This window comes from Octopus bimaculoides, chromosome 14, assembly GCF_046866305.1.
Source record: "Octopus bimaculoides isolate indiv1 chromosome 14, ASM4686630v1, whole genome shotgun sequence".
NCBI classification, from domain to species: domain Eukaryota; kingdom Metazoa; phylum Mollusca; class Cephalopoda; order Octopoda; family Octopodidae; genus Octopus; species Octopus bimaculoides.
Genome location: NC_142941.1, coordinates 44924410 through 44941120, shown reverse-complemented (window position 1 = coordinate 44941120; position 16711 = coordinate 44924410). Strand labels below are relative to the sequence as shown.

At 39.7% G+C, this 16711-nt stretch overlaps 1 protein-coding gene across 22 annotated transcripts in view; it reads left to right on the top strand.

The window, feature by feature from the left end:
* Positions 1 to 16711, top strand: part of LOC106872895 (protocadherin beta-15) — a 181419-nt gene that overhangs the window by 148188 nt on the left and 16520 nt on the right. For all 22 annotated transcript variants that reach the window (XM_052973036.2, XM_089362766.1, XM_089362764.1 and 19 more), the window contains 2 exons: positions 9534 to 9641; positions 11314 to 11463. In XM_052973036.2, coding sequence (XP_052828996.1) covers positions 9534 to 9641; positions 11314 to 11463 — 258 coding nt within the window. The remainder of the gene's footprint in view (positions 1 to 9533; positions 9642 to 11313; positions 11464 to 16711) is intronic.

Sequence of the window (16711 nt, the reverse complement as noted above, 5' to 3'; positions counted from 1 at the left end):
AGCTTGTAAGACAGGGGTTTGGTGTATTGTAGGAATGCATAACAGATATCTTACTGCTGTTGGAATGCACTGCTTGTGCATGTTTCAATTAATTGTGAAAATAATGTAGAATTCAGTCAAATAACTTCGCCATTAAGTTGGTGTTCAGTACATAAATTAAACAGAAATTTTGAGGGAATGTTTTAATTTACATTACTTTAAAATGGTAACTTTATATCATAGAGTCATGGGTGGATTCAGATGAGTTAGTATGAAGAAGGTTAAGATAGAAATATGGTACAGGTGGAAAGATGCAGATAAGCAAAAATTATACTGTAAAAAGATAGCTATATCATCTTAAAGTAATATGGCTCATTTTTTTAATTATGTTTTTCTTAAGTCGTAGGAGTGGCTGTGTGGTAAGTAGCTTGCTTACCGACCACATGGTTCCGGGTTCAGTCCCACTGCATGGCACCTTGGGCAAGTGTCTTCTACTATAGCCTCGGGCTGATCCAAGCCTTGTGTGTGGATTTGATAGATGGAAACTGAAAGAAACCTGTCATATATATGTATATATATGTATGTATATATATATATATATATATATATATATATATATATATATATATATGTATGTGTGTGTATATGTTTGTGTGTCTGTGTTTGTCCCCCCAACATCGCTTGACAACCGATGCTGGTGTGTTTACGTCTCCGTAACTTAGCGGTTCGGCAAAAGAGACCGCTAGAATAAGTACTAGGCTTCCAAAGAATAAGTCCTGGGGTCGATTTGCTCGACTAAAGGTGGTGCTCCAGCATGGCCACAGTCAAATGACTGAAACAAGTAAAAGAGTAAAAGAGTAAGCCCTTGGACTTACAAGACCTGTTACCTGGTTTCCATGTCATTTAAGTAAACAAAGAATGAAGGTGTATGGATGGATTAGAGATTAGTGTGTTCAGCTCATGATCATAATGTTGTTGTAAGTTTGATCCCTGGTGGTATGTTGCTCCAGTTCACTCAGCTGGCAAAAATGAGTAGTACCTGTATTTGAAAGGGCCAAGCTTGTGGCATTCTCTGTCATGCTGAATCTCCCTGAGAACTATGTTAAGGGTACACATGTCTGTGTAGTGCTCAACCACTTGCATGTTAATTTCATGAGCAGGCTGTTCTGTTGATCAGATTAACTGGAGCCCTTGTTGTTGTCCCTGATGGAGACCCATTTAAGTAACCATTGGTCTGCTTGTTTGAGATTGACCTAGGGCTAAACAAAAACAACAACAATTACAACATTCACCTTCTGAAGTATTTAACTTCAAGAGCAGATTAATAAAAATAACAATCATTGAACAAGATTTTATGGATACTTTATATATAAATAACATAAACTATTTTTAAGGAGGAGAATTGGCTAAGTTGTTAGGGGCCTCATGGTATCTGTTCTAAATTCCTATTCTCAGTGTTCAAATCCTGCCTAGGTCAACTTTGCCTTTAATTCTTTCATCATCATCATTAAGACCCCTTAACTGATGTAACCAAGCATTGGGATGCCACTGTAGATGCTTTCATAGAGTCAACCATTGTCACTGGTCTCTGTTCCCTGTCATGTGTAGCAAGGTCATTGTGCTGTAACCTGTCCAGTTCTTGATGCTGTCAAACCAGGATTTTCTTCATCTGCCTCTCTTTCACCCACTCCCAACTGTGCCTTGGAGAATGGTTTCAGACAGGGAGTTGTGGCAGGATATTTGACCATACCAGACAAGCTTTTGCAGTTGGTAAAATGTACCAATCCAGAGCATTGGATTGGCTGACCTTTTTGGGAGTTGAGCAAGATGTCTTGTTGTAAGATGCCTTGTTCCAGCTCTTTGCCACCTGACAGCAACACCTGCAACAACACTGGTGCTAAAGTTGAATCGACCCTTCCCTTGAATAAACATTAGTGGTATAGATAGAGGAAACTTGTGTACGTGGGCAACTACCAGACTTCCTCAAAGAAAACCTCACACATACAATAGTAGTAGGAGTAGTAATAGTGATAGTGGTGGATTGTAGTAGTAGTGGTAATCGCTTGTAATTGTAGTATTGCTAGCATACTGCAGTAGCAGTAGTAGTAGTAGTCGTAATAGCAGAAGTAATAGTAGTAGTGATGGTGGTGGTGGTGGGTTGTAGCAGTAGTGGTAGTGGCTTGTAGTAGTAGTATTGCTAGCATACTGCAGAAGTAGTAGTAGTAGTAGTAACCCTAAACACAGCAGCATTGGTGACACCACCAGTTGCAGTATAACAAAAATAATCTGCAATGCAACAACAACAACAACAACATCAAAAATCAAATCTAACAAAGTAAAAATTAATAACAGCAATCATCGTTGTAACAATAGCTTCAGTAACTACAACAGCAGCAGCAGCACCAGCAGCACCACCACCACCACCACCACCACCTACAATAACGACGACGACAACAGCAACAACAACAGCAACAGTGGTAGTAGTAGTAGTAATAGTAGTAGTTGTAGTAGTAGTAGTTGTAGTAGTTGTAGTAGTTGTAGTAGTAGTAGTAGTAGCAGCAGCAGCAGCAGCAGCAGTAGTAATAAATGTGGTATCAGTAATAAACACTCATTATAGAGTAGTACCTGTAATTGTAATCTTACAATAGTAGCTGTAATAGTGATAATTATAGAGGTTTACTCTATGGATTGGTTTACTAATTGCAGTCATGGCTGTGGCAATAGATGTAGGTGTTCATAATGTAGTTTTGGGATCAATGCCAGTGTGTGGTACCTTGGGCAAGTATCTTCTATACTACAGCCTCAGGTCAAACAAAGCCTTGTGAGAGAAATTTGTTTGACGGAATCTGTGTAGAAATCTATCAGAGTAGAAGGATGATGGTCCCCATTCTTGGATTGGTGCTCTTAATCTCTCATCCAGTTTAACACATCAACTGACCCTTGGATGAATTTAACAGAATCAATTCCATTGCAAGCCAAGGTTATGTTTGCTCTGTGGTGGTTGATAATTGGTGCCAAGATGAGCTGCTACAGGTCACGCTATTCCAAAATGTGTATACAAGTGACCGACGACCACATGTGAATTTGTATTTCCACTGAAACTTTGAACCTGAACTCTGCACCTCAACAGCAAATGATGGCAATGGCTACAGCATCTGTACTGTCCAGTGAACTTGCTTTCCCAGTAGGGTGTTTGTCAAATTTGCAAGCTGGATTTTTGAGTTTCAGGCAGATGCATTACTTTGCTTGCTGGACAGCCTCAACTGTGGCCAACTGTTGGATGTGGTCGGCATTTGCAAAGGATGTGGTGAAGTTGTTGGTTGAAGCCAGTTCAATCCACCCCTGGCTACCAATGCAAGTATGAGTACAGGTAAAAGCCAAACATTTAGATCAAGTTTCTGATCTGAGGATAACTTCAATCCTTCTTTCCACTAGTCTTGGAGGATCTGTAAAATGGTCATAGGTAAAGCCATATATCCTATCAAGAATAAATCCATGTATGTTATCACTAGCATTGATATTAAGCTAATCTTTAAGGCAGAGATGGCAGAATTGTTACCACATCAGATAAAATGCATGGCAACATTTCTTCTGGTTTTATGTTCTGAAGAATAATCATCAAAAATGGTGGAAGATAGAAATTTAGTTGCTTTTATTTTATTGTAATATGCCATTATGAAAGACTGCTGAATGTAGAGAATGAATGGGAGGAGGAGAGTCTGCCAAAAGTTGACCCAATTGAGGGACCAGCTACCTGAATCGACAGTACTCTGGTAGATAAAGCAATTAAGGATATGAAGACAGGGAAAGCACCTGGCCAATCAGGAATCACCACTGAGATGATTAAAATATTGGCTGGTGTAGGTTATGGTCTTGTTGCCTGCATCGTAAATCAGGTAGTTCATGAAGGAGTCATACCCAATGACTGGTGTAGCAGCACCATAGTCTACTGCTACAAAGGTAAAGGTGATGTTTGAGATAGAAATAACTATAGGAGTATCAAATTATTGGATCAGGTGATGAAAGTTACAGAGAAGATCATAGCCCAACTAATTGGGGAGAGAGTTAGCCTAGTTGAAATGCAGTTTGGTTTTGTGCCTGGCAGAAGCACCATTGATGCCATATTTCTGGTAAGGCAACTACAGGAGAAATACCTAGCCAAAGATAAACTTCTGTACTTGGCTTTTGTTGACTTGGAGAAAGCCTTTGACAGGATCCCATGATCTCTTATCTGGTGGTCAATGCAGAAACTGGGGATAGATGAGTGGTTGATAAAAGCTGTACAAGCCCTATATAGGGATGCTGTCAATAAGGTGAGTCAAAAATTCTGAGTAGAAGTAGGTGTTCATGAAGGATCAGTCCTCAGTCCCCTCTTTTCATGATAGTCCTCCAGGCAATAATAGAGGAATTCAAGACAGGCTGCCCCTGGGAGCTCCTCTATGCTGATGACCTTGCCCTAATAGCCAAGTCACTGCCAGAACTAGAGATGAAGTTTAGGGTGTGGAGGCAAGGTCTAGAATTGAAGGACCTTAGGGTCAACCTAGCAAAAACCAAAGTCTTAGTAAGTAGAAAGGCTGCCAAACCAGAATCCCCTTCAGGTAGATGGTCTTGCTCAATCTGTAGAAAAGGCATGGGTAGAAACTCCATATGATGTACCTGGTGTAAGCTATGGACACATAAAAGGTGCAGCAATATCAAAGGGAGGTTAACCGGGAAAATAGTTTTTCTGTGTGGCAGATGCAGAGGGGCAATAAACACTGAAGATGTACAGAAAATAGATTCCATCATATGCCAGGGGAGAAACTAGAAGTAGTTAATAGCTTTCGCTACCTAGGTGACCAAGTCTGTAGTGGGGGTGGTTGCTCTGAGAATGTAGCAGCTACAATAAGAATAGCCTGGGCAAAGTTCAGGGAGCTCCTACCTCTGCTGGCAACTAAGGGCCTCTCACTCAGGATGAAAGGTAGACTGTATGATGCATGTGTGTGAACTGCCATGCTACACGGCAGTGAAACATGAGCCACAAATGCTGAGGACATGCATAGGCTTGAAAGAAATGAAGCTAGTATGATCCACTGGATGTGTAATGTCAGTGTGCATACACAACAGAGTGTAAGTGCCCTGAGAGAAAAGTTGAGCATAAGAAGCATCAAATGTGGTGTGCAAGAGAGATGACTGCGCTGGTATGGTCATGTGTTATGTATGGATGAGGACAGCTGTGTGAGGAAGTGCCACTCCCTAACAGTGGAAGGAACTTGTGGAAGAGGAAGACCCAGGAAGACATGGGATGAGGAGGTGAAGCATGACCTTCGAACATTGGGCCTCACAGAGGCAATGACAGGAGGCCGAGATCTTTGGAGATATGTTGTGATTGAGAAGACATCGCAATTAAAGTGAGATTGCTGCCACGCATGTCCGGCCCAGTTAAGAGTACCCCTGATGTGTCGTGCAATATGATACGCTTGAGAAGACCTGTTGAGTCAAGTAAAACCAATATCGTGTTGCTGTCATACAAGCAGAGTAATTTATTTCCAATTTCCTGCAGAAACATGTCTGGCTATGGGGAAATATTACCTTGTTTTGAACTAAGTGAGAGTTAGTGACAGGAAAGACATCAAGTTGTATAAAATCTGCCTCAGCAAACTCTGTCCAACCCATGCAAGCATGGAAAATTGATCATTAAAAAGTGGGAAAGTGGTCAATGATAGTGATGACTATTATAAGCATAACTTACAGTATTATTTAATATGTAGTCCTGTCTATTTGTAGGTGTAACTTATTACATCTATGTGCTGCACCTTTAGTTAAAGTATTAAACAGTTTTAGTTTACCTTGATGAAATTTGGTATTAGATTTAGAGATGACTATACTAATTGAGAAACAGTTTAATTAGCCAGCAGTACCAAGTTTAAAACCAGTTGAGGCCAGATTAGATAATAGTGTCTTATAACGGCATTTGATGGCATAAAAGATGCTGAGCCATTCTAAGTTGAAATTCCATTATGGTCGACTTTGCCTTTCAACCTTTTGGGGGGTCAGTAAAGTAAGTACCAGTCTTGTACTGAGGTCGTGATTGATTACTCACCCCCACTTTCTCCAAACTTCAGGCTTGGGTTTAATGTAGAAAGGATATTACATGCTCCCTACTTTGAGCAGAGCATATTTAAGAAAAAGCAAGCATCCGAAACAAAAGTAGCTCACAGGAGACCCAAATTTGCATATAAGACCTGGGGTAATTCTAGGAATTATTTTTTTGAAAAAAAGTGTCTTATATGCCATCAACTACAGTAATCTGTTTCAGACAACAGAGTTGGCAAAAGGTAACCCATTAGTGACTTTAAAAACAATTGTTTAGAACTTTAGTTTACCATATTTTCTGGCACACATGTTAAATTTTTCAGACCAAAATTCACAGCCCCAAAAAAGGTAGACAGACTTGTACACCAAGACGACTTTGGAGGACCAAAAATTCTATGTGAAATGCAGCAGGATTTGGAAAGATAGTGACAATGTTTATAAATTCATGCTTTGTTTAGAATTCATACTATGCTGATTTGTATGCCGGAAAATCCAGTCCATTTGTGAAAATTATGGGATTGTTATCTGTGTATCATTCTTCTTATGTTAAGTAATAACTGCAAAAATTTGCATATATAAAAGTACAAGTCAGAGAATTAGGGATTTAGTTTATTTTATGGTAATATAGTATCAAATGAATTGTCAGATCTAGGAAATCAGCTTTGGATAGCCTCCCACGAGAGAGACTCTAGGAGCAGAAGAAATTAACCTTTGATAACTTTATTTTTAATGAGTGGCTGTGTGGCAAGAAGCTTGCTTCCCAACAGCTTGGTTCCAGATTCAGTCCTACTGTGTGGCACCTTGGGCAAGTGTCTTCTACTATAGCCTCGGACTGACCAAAACCTTGTAAGTGAATCTGGTTGAAGGAAACTGAAAGAAGCCAGTCGTATATATATATATATATATATATATATATATATATATATATGTATGTATTTCTGTGTCTGTGTTTGTCCCCCCACCATCGCTTGACAACCGATTGGTGTGTTTATGTTTATGTAACTTAGTGGTTCAGCAAAAGAGACAGATACAATAAGTACTAGGCTTACAAAGAATAAGTCTTGGGGTCGATTTGTTTGACTAAAGGCGGTGCTCCAGCATAGCTGTAGTCAAAATGACTGAAACAAGTAAAAGAATAAAAGAATAAAAGAATATTCACTCTGCACTTCTTGTGCATATTCTATATGCTGATCATGTAGATTTGGTCCCTTTTTCTGATGAGTTGTAGTGTACCTGAGCACTGTATACAGTGAGTTCATTCTTATTTTATAATCTATCGATGCTGCAGCGAAGTCGAACAGATAGAAAGTTCATTTCACAATCATGAAAATCCAGATCCAGTCCCAATGTGATGCATATTTAGCAAGTGTCTTTTGCCTTAGCTTCGACTTCACTCAAGCCTTATGAGTGAAACTGGGTTGACAGAGATTGTGCTGAAGCCCATCAGAAAGATTGTACATGTAATTCAAAAACTGCCCTGTCTTGTCATATGCTTTGTTGTGCTGATAATTACATTAAAGGTACATATGTTTGAAGAGAACTCAGCTACTTACATACCAATTCTATGAGCAGGTAGTTCAGTAGATTGAATACTTATTGTCAAAATCACCATTGTACATGTATTATCAAAGGAATTCTAGCTGTGACTATTCCACATTTTATATCTAAAATTACATGCATGATATAATTTGAGGGGCGTTTGACAGCTATTTCCAATGGGCTAAGTGACTATGTAGATACCCTGTTATTTCTGTTAGGAGCTCGAGGAAGTATTTCTACAGAAATCAAAAATTAATTACCAGCCAAAATCAACAGAGATTTAGTCTGTTAGAAGATAATCACAATCATGATGATGATTGTCATTTAACATCCATTTTCAATGCTGGCCTGATTTGGAAGGTTTGACAGGATCCAGCAAACCTCAGGGATTTCCTGAGTTCCTGATTTCTACAGCTGGATGCCCTTCTTAACTTCAACCACTTTACAGTATTTATTGGATGCTCTTTTTCATGTCACCAGCTCTAGAGAGTTTATCAAGTTAACTTGTAAGACAGAAAAAGAATAGGAAATAGCATGCACCTGTACAGACAGTGTTGATTTGATGGAGGAAGAGGGAGAGTGAGCTCATGTACAGCTCAAGCATTTGATTGGTGCAAACAAATCATCCGTGCATCTTGTTCAGCAAGAAATTATGGAATCAGCTTTCTTGGACTTGGGAGACTAAGAAGAAGAAGAATGAATAAGAAGAAGAAGAAGAAGAAGAAGAAGAAAAAGGAGAAGAAGAAGAATGAAGAAGAAAAAGGAGAAGAAGAAGAAGAAGAAGAAGAAGAAGAAGAAGAAGAATGAAGAAGAAGAATGAAGAAGAAGAAGAAGAAGAATGAAGAAGAAGAAGAAGAAGAAGAATGAAGAAGAAGAAGAATGAAGAATGAAGAAGAAGAATGAAGAAGAAGAAGAAGAAGAAGAATGAAGAAGAAGAAGAAGAAGAAGAAGAAGAATGAAGAAGAAGAAGAAGAATGAAGAAGAATGAAGAAGAATGAAGAAGAAGAAGAGGAATGAAGAAGAAGAAGAAGAAGAAGAAGAAGAAGAAGAAGAAGAAGAAGATCCAAAATATATATATATTTTTATTATGATAGGATTTAATTCGAGGGAGATTTGGTTGTATTTTCTAGCAAGTTAAGCAAACACATACAGGCTGAACATACATTTGATCTAAAAAAAAAAAAAGCCAATCAATAAATAAAATATTCAAATGATTTCAGAAGTGAGTTTGCACTGGTGCTGGTTCCGCATAAAAAGCACTGGTGATGGTCCCATGTAAAATGCACTGGTGATGGTGCTACATAAAAAGCACCCAGTACTCTCTGTAAAGTCATTGGTGTTAGGAAAGGGATCCAGTTGTAGAAATCAAGCCAAAACAGACTACAGAACCTGGTGAGGCCTCTGGCCTTGCCAGTTCCTGTCAAGCTATCTAACCCATGCCAGCATGGAGAATGGGCATTAAATGATGATGGCGATGCTGTCAACGATGATCCTTATCCTCAACATTTTATATACCCTGGTGGCAAAATTGGTTTGTGCGCCATACTTATAGACAGTACCTTCCTTGTGTTAATTCCCAAGTTTAAAGAAATGCGGAGGTTGTGAGTTCAAGCCTCTACCAGGGCAACATTTCTTTTTTTTTTTTACCAAGGTGGTGCCCCAGCATGGCCGCAGTCTAATGAATGAAACATGTAAAAGAATAATAGAATAACAGTTATATACTGGTTGGAGTTGGATGAGAATATTCTATCTTTTAGGAACTTCTTACAACATAAGGATATCATGACCTATTCTAATCAAAGCATTTATATACAATAATTTTGTATATAGATATGTTTTATGATGATTTGTACAATGAAATGAATTTGACATTGCTCTCTTTTAGAAGTGTTTTCTTAACCTTCTCATCATATTTGTTTTTTCTTCTTATTTCTTTCCAGACCAATGATTCTCAATTGACCGAATCAACAAGTCAATTCTACTTTGTACTTGAACCACAAAATAAATGGATTGCTTCAAGTACATCAAGAAGTCTACCAATGCAACAGGTAAAAAATTGCAGGCATATACATACACATGCACATATGTATATGTGTGTGTGTGTGTATATATATATATATATATATATATATATATATATATATATATACATATACACATATACATATGCACACACATATATACATATACATACAAGCATACACACACATTGTACACAACTGTAATTTTAACTCCAGGTTATTCTTCATTGGCCTCATGAATCATATAGTTTGAGGAGGGTTTGACTGCTATTCCTAGCAAGTTAGGCAATCATGTGGATGCCCTGTTCTGTCTGTAAATAGCTGGTGGAAGCATTCCTGCAAAACTCAAAAAGTTCATCATTTATAAAGTTTCTAACTCAGCAATGAAAAAATTCAAATTTAGCTTTTAATTACGAAAAAATAAAGTAGACGTTTTTAATTATTTCTTTTCTCATGTGCCATCCTGACAGACATCAACAATCAAGGGTTTCCATCTAAAACCTGAAGATTCATGAGTTTTGTTGAGAAAGATTCCAGGTGTGGTTGACTTCCGCTGGTTTATTTACAGTTTACACTGTTTGTCTCTTGTTCTCCCAAGTTTACCCTTGGCACACAGGGTCTATCTAATCCATCAGTAGGGGAACTGGTTCATGTGGCATCAAGGCATTTCCACATACAGATGGGCCTGTGTGACACACGTATAGAGGCCATTGTTTTTTTGAGTCATGCATTGCCTTACTCACAGGATCATCTTCTGTTATTTGACCCATAACACCACCACAGGAGTGAGTAGATCTGGGAGAAGTGGTAACTTGGAGCTAACTCCACATTCATGAGCTGGGACCTCACCCCAGGATGCAGTTTATCATTATTATTATTATTATTATTATTATTATCGTCATTGTCATCATCACCATTTCACTTTCAGAGCTCTTGATTTCACTTGCTCTGGTTAATTCTGTAAGAGGGGACAGTAACCTGTTGTGAAAGGTCTCACAGGATCTCTCATTACATTATACTTAGCACTCAAGCACCAATCTAGAGATTCTAATTGTACCCAATAAAGTGGGTTTCTGAGCATGTCCTACTCTCATATCAATTCCAATTTCTCCAACAAGTTCCTCAAAAATTATCATCATCATCATTATTATTATTATTATTATTGTGGAGAGCTGGCAGAGTCGTTAGCACACCTGAGGAAGTGCTTAGCGGTATTTTGCCTGTTGCTACGTTCTGAGTTCTTATTCCGCCAGGATCGACTTTGCCTTTCATCCTTTCAGGGTTGATTAAATAAGTACCAGTTACGCACTGGGATCGATGTAATCGACTTAATCCCTTCCCCCAAATTTGAGGCCTTGTACTTCCAGTAGAAAGGATTATTACTACTATTATTATTATTATTATTATTATCAAGTGTCCCAGATGAACCAATTTTGTGGCAGGAGGTGCAGATGAGGGCAGCCGCACCAAACTCTCTCATGCACCAAATGTCAATTCCTGAAAAGCATTCGTGAAGTAAAATTAAAATTATGTAGCAACACCAAATGGCAGTGCCCCAGCATGGCCGCTGCTCATGAGCTGAAACTAGATAAAATGAAAAAATTATTATTATTATTGTTGTTGTTGTTGTTGTTGTTGTTGTTATTGTTATTTTATAAATTGAATTGAATGCAAAAAGAGAATCTGCTTTTATTTTTAGACAAACAACCCTTTTGCCTTCATAAGAAATCCTGCTGAGAAGAGGTACTCACACCTAAGGAAGTCAGCCAGTCTCTTTTACTTTGTCGTTGAGCCACCAAATGAATGGAAAGCATCAACCACTACAGTGAAGATACCAACAGCTAAAAAGGTAAAGCATTCTATGAAATTCCCTTATATCCAATGTATATCAACAAATGGAGAGGTTGATAACTGAGAACATACATTGTCGTGTAGTTAGAAGGTTGGTTTTGAAACTGGAGTTTCGGGTTCAGTTCCTCTATGGGTAAGATATAAATTGATAGAAACTGTCAGGAAGTCCATTGAGATGGACTGTCCCTGTTCTTGGGATCTTGATTTAATCTGTTGGCCAATTTAACACAAGCAGTATTTGGTACTTTGGTGTCTGTAGCAGGGCAAATGATATTGCATGCATTTAGGCCAGGTTCCTAGTTGGGCTTAACAACATTTCATCTGTCTTTGCCACACCTGCACCTATATCTTATACTTCTCATTGGTACCTTAGCATGGTTAGGTGGACTAGGTTATTGACAGCTAAATTTTTATTCGCTGGTCAATGAACATAGTGAAGTTCTGATGAGAAGATAGAAACTACAAAGCTTTTGGGTGTTTTTTGGACAGTTTATTGACATGGCAGCTGCTACTTTCAGTTTCAGGTTGTGGTCTGATAATTAATTGTATATGTTGTTAATTATTCTTTAAAATATTCATGATTTTAGTTTTAAATTTTGTATAATTCTGTTTTGGTATTTTTTAATTCATGATTCAAGATATTGGAGGTAATCAATATTTCTTGTTTCTTTTTTTTTTTTTTTTTTTTTTGTTCCATTCTCTGGTCATCTATATGCCTTGTTTTATTTTGATTTCACAAATTTTGGAGGAATACTATTCCCTGATTGCAGCTAAAATATTTCCATGTTTGTTTTATCAGAATGATTAACACTAATAAGAGCTAGAATAACCATTGTTTGTCATCATCATCACCATCATTATCATCTTCACGATCGTTATCATCAGCATCATCCTTGTCGTCGTCATTATTATCATAATCATCGTTAACATCCATCTTCCATGCCAGCATAGATGGGACAGTTTGATAGGATCCAATGAACTGGAGGACTGTGTCATACTTCAATGTCTTCTTTGGCATGATTTCTATGGCTAGGAGCCCTTGTGTAACCCTGTACAGAAGCACTGCTTCAAAATAAGCAAATTAAAAAAAACAAAAACCAAAAGCAAAAAAATGAAAATAAAAAGTTTACAAACACTGGGGTATTTAAAATAATAAAAATTTTAGTGCTGTAATATTTTTTAAAGTTTCAAAAATTTGTTTGACTGGATGAATAGAAAGAAAATATCCAAAATAAGCAAAGGTTAGAAGATAACACAAAAAGTAATCAATGCTGCTGGAATCTTTAGTAGGAAAGTGAATTGCCTGTTCTCACTCTCGGTTAATAAATAGAATATTTTTAAGGTCAGCAACAGAGTGTTATATGAATGTACAGCTGTTTCTTTGTACTAGAGATAGTTTACCAGCATCTATCAAATACTTTTATTTACGATTTATCTAAACAGAAAGATTTGTCTAAACATCAAAATTTATGTAAACACCAAAATTTATCTAAATACAACATTTAACTAAACAGTAATGTTCCTGATGTTGTGTATCTTAGTTTTATCTCCTGTCTTTATTTAACACATTTCAGTATATTCAAACACTGAATGGAACTATGACAAATATTGGCATAAACATAAGATAACCATATTATAATTTTACATGTCTATGCATGTGTGTGTGTGCGTGTGATCAGGTGAAATTATTATTGGTCTTCAAGTTTATGTTTTTTATTTCTTCACTCTATGTATAATTCAAATTTAATTAAAATCATGAAGTTGTCTCCCCATTTTTTGCCCTAACTAGATTTTATTAACATTAACCATTAAACCTATGTTTCCTTCTCTTCACTGCAAGGCTTATTCATTGGAGAGGAGGTTCTGCAAGGTTCCTCACAGGCAAAGAACACAGGTACAAGATTTTCTGGGCAGGGAACACTGACGGGGTCGGGGGCGTAGGAATACTTCTAGCGGAGAAATGGGTGGATAAGGTAATCGAGGTCGTTAGAGTAAGTGACAGAGTACTTAAGATCAGACTAGTGCTTCATCATAGATTAGCTACTGTCATCTCAGCCTATGCACCTCAACCTGGGCTACCAGATGGTCTGAAAGACCAATTCTATGACACCCTCTTGCAAACTACCTCGTCGACGAGTGACAGGGACCTTCTCTTTGTGGCTGGAGACTTCAACGGTCATGTCGGACGTCGTGCTGGGGGCTTCCATGGCATACATGGAGGCTATGGCTTCGGTTCCCGCAACGAGGAGGGAACCAGACTGCTGGAGTTCTGTGATGCAACCAATCTTATGGTCTGCAATACCAACTTCAGGAAACCTGCCAGTCACCTAGTCACCTACCGCTCCGGCAGACACTCTAGCCAAATCGACTACATCCTCGCCAGAAATAGGGAAAGAGGGCGGCTTATAAATGCCAAAACCTACCCTGGCGAAGAATGTACCCCACAACATAGATTAGTAGTTAGCGACTTTGGGATCAAGGCAAAATGGGTGCCCAGAGTTAGACAGGCTTGGAGAAGAAGGGTGTGGAAGCTTAAAGACCCTGCAAACGGACAGAGACTTAGAGACAAGTTACTTGAAGCATTTAACGAAATAGAAGGGGATATAGCATCATACAACGTGGAAGACAATTGGAGATTTCTGCGGGACAACCTGTTGAAAGCCACCGACCAGATTTGTGGGTGGTGTAAGGTCCCCTCCCAACCCAGAGTAACGTGGTGGTGGAACAAGGCGGTAGACAGGGCTATTAGACAAAAGAAACAAGCTTGGAAGGACTGGAAGAACGGTGGTAGCAGGGAATTGTACCAATGTGCCAGAAGGGAGGCTAGGCGACAGGTTTATTTAGCCAGAGGGGAAGCAGATAAGGAAAGATTTGCCAATGTTCTGCGCCGTGAGGACCAAAGACTCGAGGTATTTCGGGTTGCAAGACAGTGTAGGAGAGAGAATAGTGATGTTGTAGGAGAGAAATGTGTTCGCATGGATGATGGTACGCTTGCATTAAATGAGGATGCAAAGAAAGAGGTCTGGAGATGCCACTACGATAGATTGCTTAATAAAGAGAATGAATGGGAGAAAGAGAGCCTGCCTTATGTCGACCCAATAGAGGGACCAGCTATCCGAGTTGATAGTACCAGGGTAGATAAAGCAATTAAGAGTATGAAGACCGGGAAAGCCCCCGGCCCATCAGGAATCACTGCAGAGATGCTCAAAATATCTGGCAGTGTTGGCTATAGCCTAGTCACCCGTATTACGAACCAGGTGATACACGAAGGAGTCATACCCTATGACTGGTGTAGCAGCATCATAGTCAACTGCTACAAAGGTAAAGGGGACGCTTTAGATACAAATAATTACAGAGGCATCAAGCTGTTAGATCAGGTTATGAAAGTTACAGAGAGGGTCATAGCCCAACTAATTAGGGAGCGAATCAATTTAGATGAGATGCAGTTTGGGTTCGTGCCAGGTAAAAGCACTACTGATGCCTTATTTCTAGTGAGACAGTTGCAAGAGAAATACCTAGCCAAGGATAAACCTCTGTACCTGGCTTTCGTTGACATGGAGAAAGCCTTTGACAGGGTCCCCCGATCCCTTATCTGGTGGTCAATGAGGAAACTTGGGATAGAAGAATGGCTAGTGAGAGCTGTGCGAGCCATGTACAGAGATGCGGCCAGTAAGGTGAGGGTTGGAAATGAGTACAGCAATGAATTCCGGGTAGAGGTAGGGGTCCACCAAGGTTCCGTCCTCAGCCCCCTATTATTTACCATAGTCCTCCAGGCAATCACAGAGGAGTTCAAGACAGGTTGCCCCTGGGAGCTCCTCTATGCTGATGACCTTGCCCTAATTGCGGAGTCACTATCAGAACTAGAGGAGAAGTTTCAGGTGTGGAAGCAAGGTCTAGAATTGAAGTGCCTTAGAGTCAACCTAGCTAAAACCAAAATCCTAATAAGTAGGAAGGTAGATAAAACACAAACCCCTTCAGGTAGATGGCCCTGCTCAGTATGTAGAAAAGGAGTAGGTAGTAACTCTATAAGATGTACCCGGTGCAAGCTATGGACACATAAGAGGTGCAGCAACATCAAAGGCAGGTTAACTAGCAAGTTAGTTTTTGTTTGTGGCAGATGTTCAGGTGCAATAAAGACTGCAAACAAACAGGAAACAACTTCTATCTCATTCCAGGGTGAAAAACTAGAGGTAGTCGATAGCTTCCGCTATCTGGGCGACCAAGTTAGTAGTGGGGGTGGGTGCGCTGAAAGTGTAGCTGCTAGAATAAGAATAGCCTGGGCAAAGTTTAGAGAGCTCTTACCCCTGCTGGCGACAAAGGGACTCTCACTCAGAGTAAAAGGCAGACTGTATGACGCATGCGTACGAACAACCATGCTACATGGCAGTGAAACATGGGCTGTAACTGCTGAGGACATACGTAAGCTCGCAAGGAATGAAGCCAGTATGCTCCGTTGGATGTGTAATGTCAATGTGAATACCCGTCAGAGTGTAAGTATCTTGAGAGAAAAGCTGAACATTAGAAGCATCAGTTGTGGCGTGCAAGAGAGACGATTGCGCTGGTATGGACATGTGGTGAGAATGGAGGAGGATAGCTGCGTGAAAAAGTGCCACACCCTAACAGTTGAGGGAACCCGTGGAAGAGGTAGGCCCAGGAAGACCTGGGCTGAGGTGGTGAGGCAAGACCTTCGTACATTGGGCCTCACCGAGGCGATGACTACGGACCGAGACCTTTGGAAATGGGCTGTGCGTGAGAAGACCCGGCAAGCCAAGTAAGATCGTTGCCAGTGCCCCTGGACTGGTTCTTGTGCGGGTGGCACATGAGATGCACCATTTTGAGCGTGGCCGTTGCCAGTACCGCCTGACTGGCTCCTGTAGGATTTTCGAGCGAGATCGTTGCCAGTGCCCCTGGACTGGCTTGTGCGGGTGGCACATAAAAGACACCATTTCGAGCGTGGCCGTTTTCGTGCGGGTGACACGTAAAAGCACCCACTACACTCTCTGAGTGGTTGGCGTTAGGAAGGGCATCCAGCTGTAGAAACTCTGCCAAATCAGACTGGAGCCTGGTGTTGCCATCCGGTTTCACCAGTCCTCAGTCAAATCGTCCAACCCATGCTAGCATGGAAAGCGGACGTTAAACGATGATGATGATGATGATGATGATGATGATGTTTAATGCTCTACTTCCCTAGTAGGAAATAAGACATTACCTATTTGATACCCTTCAAACTGATCTTTAAAATCTCT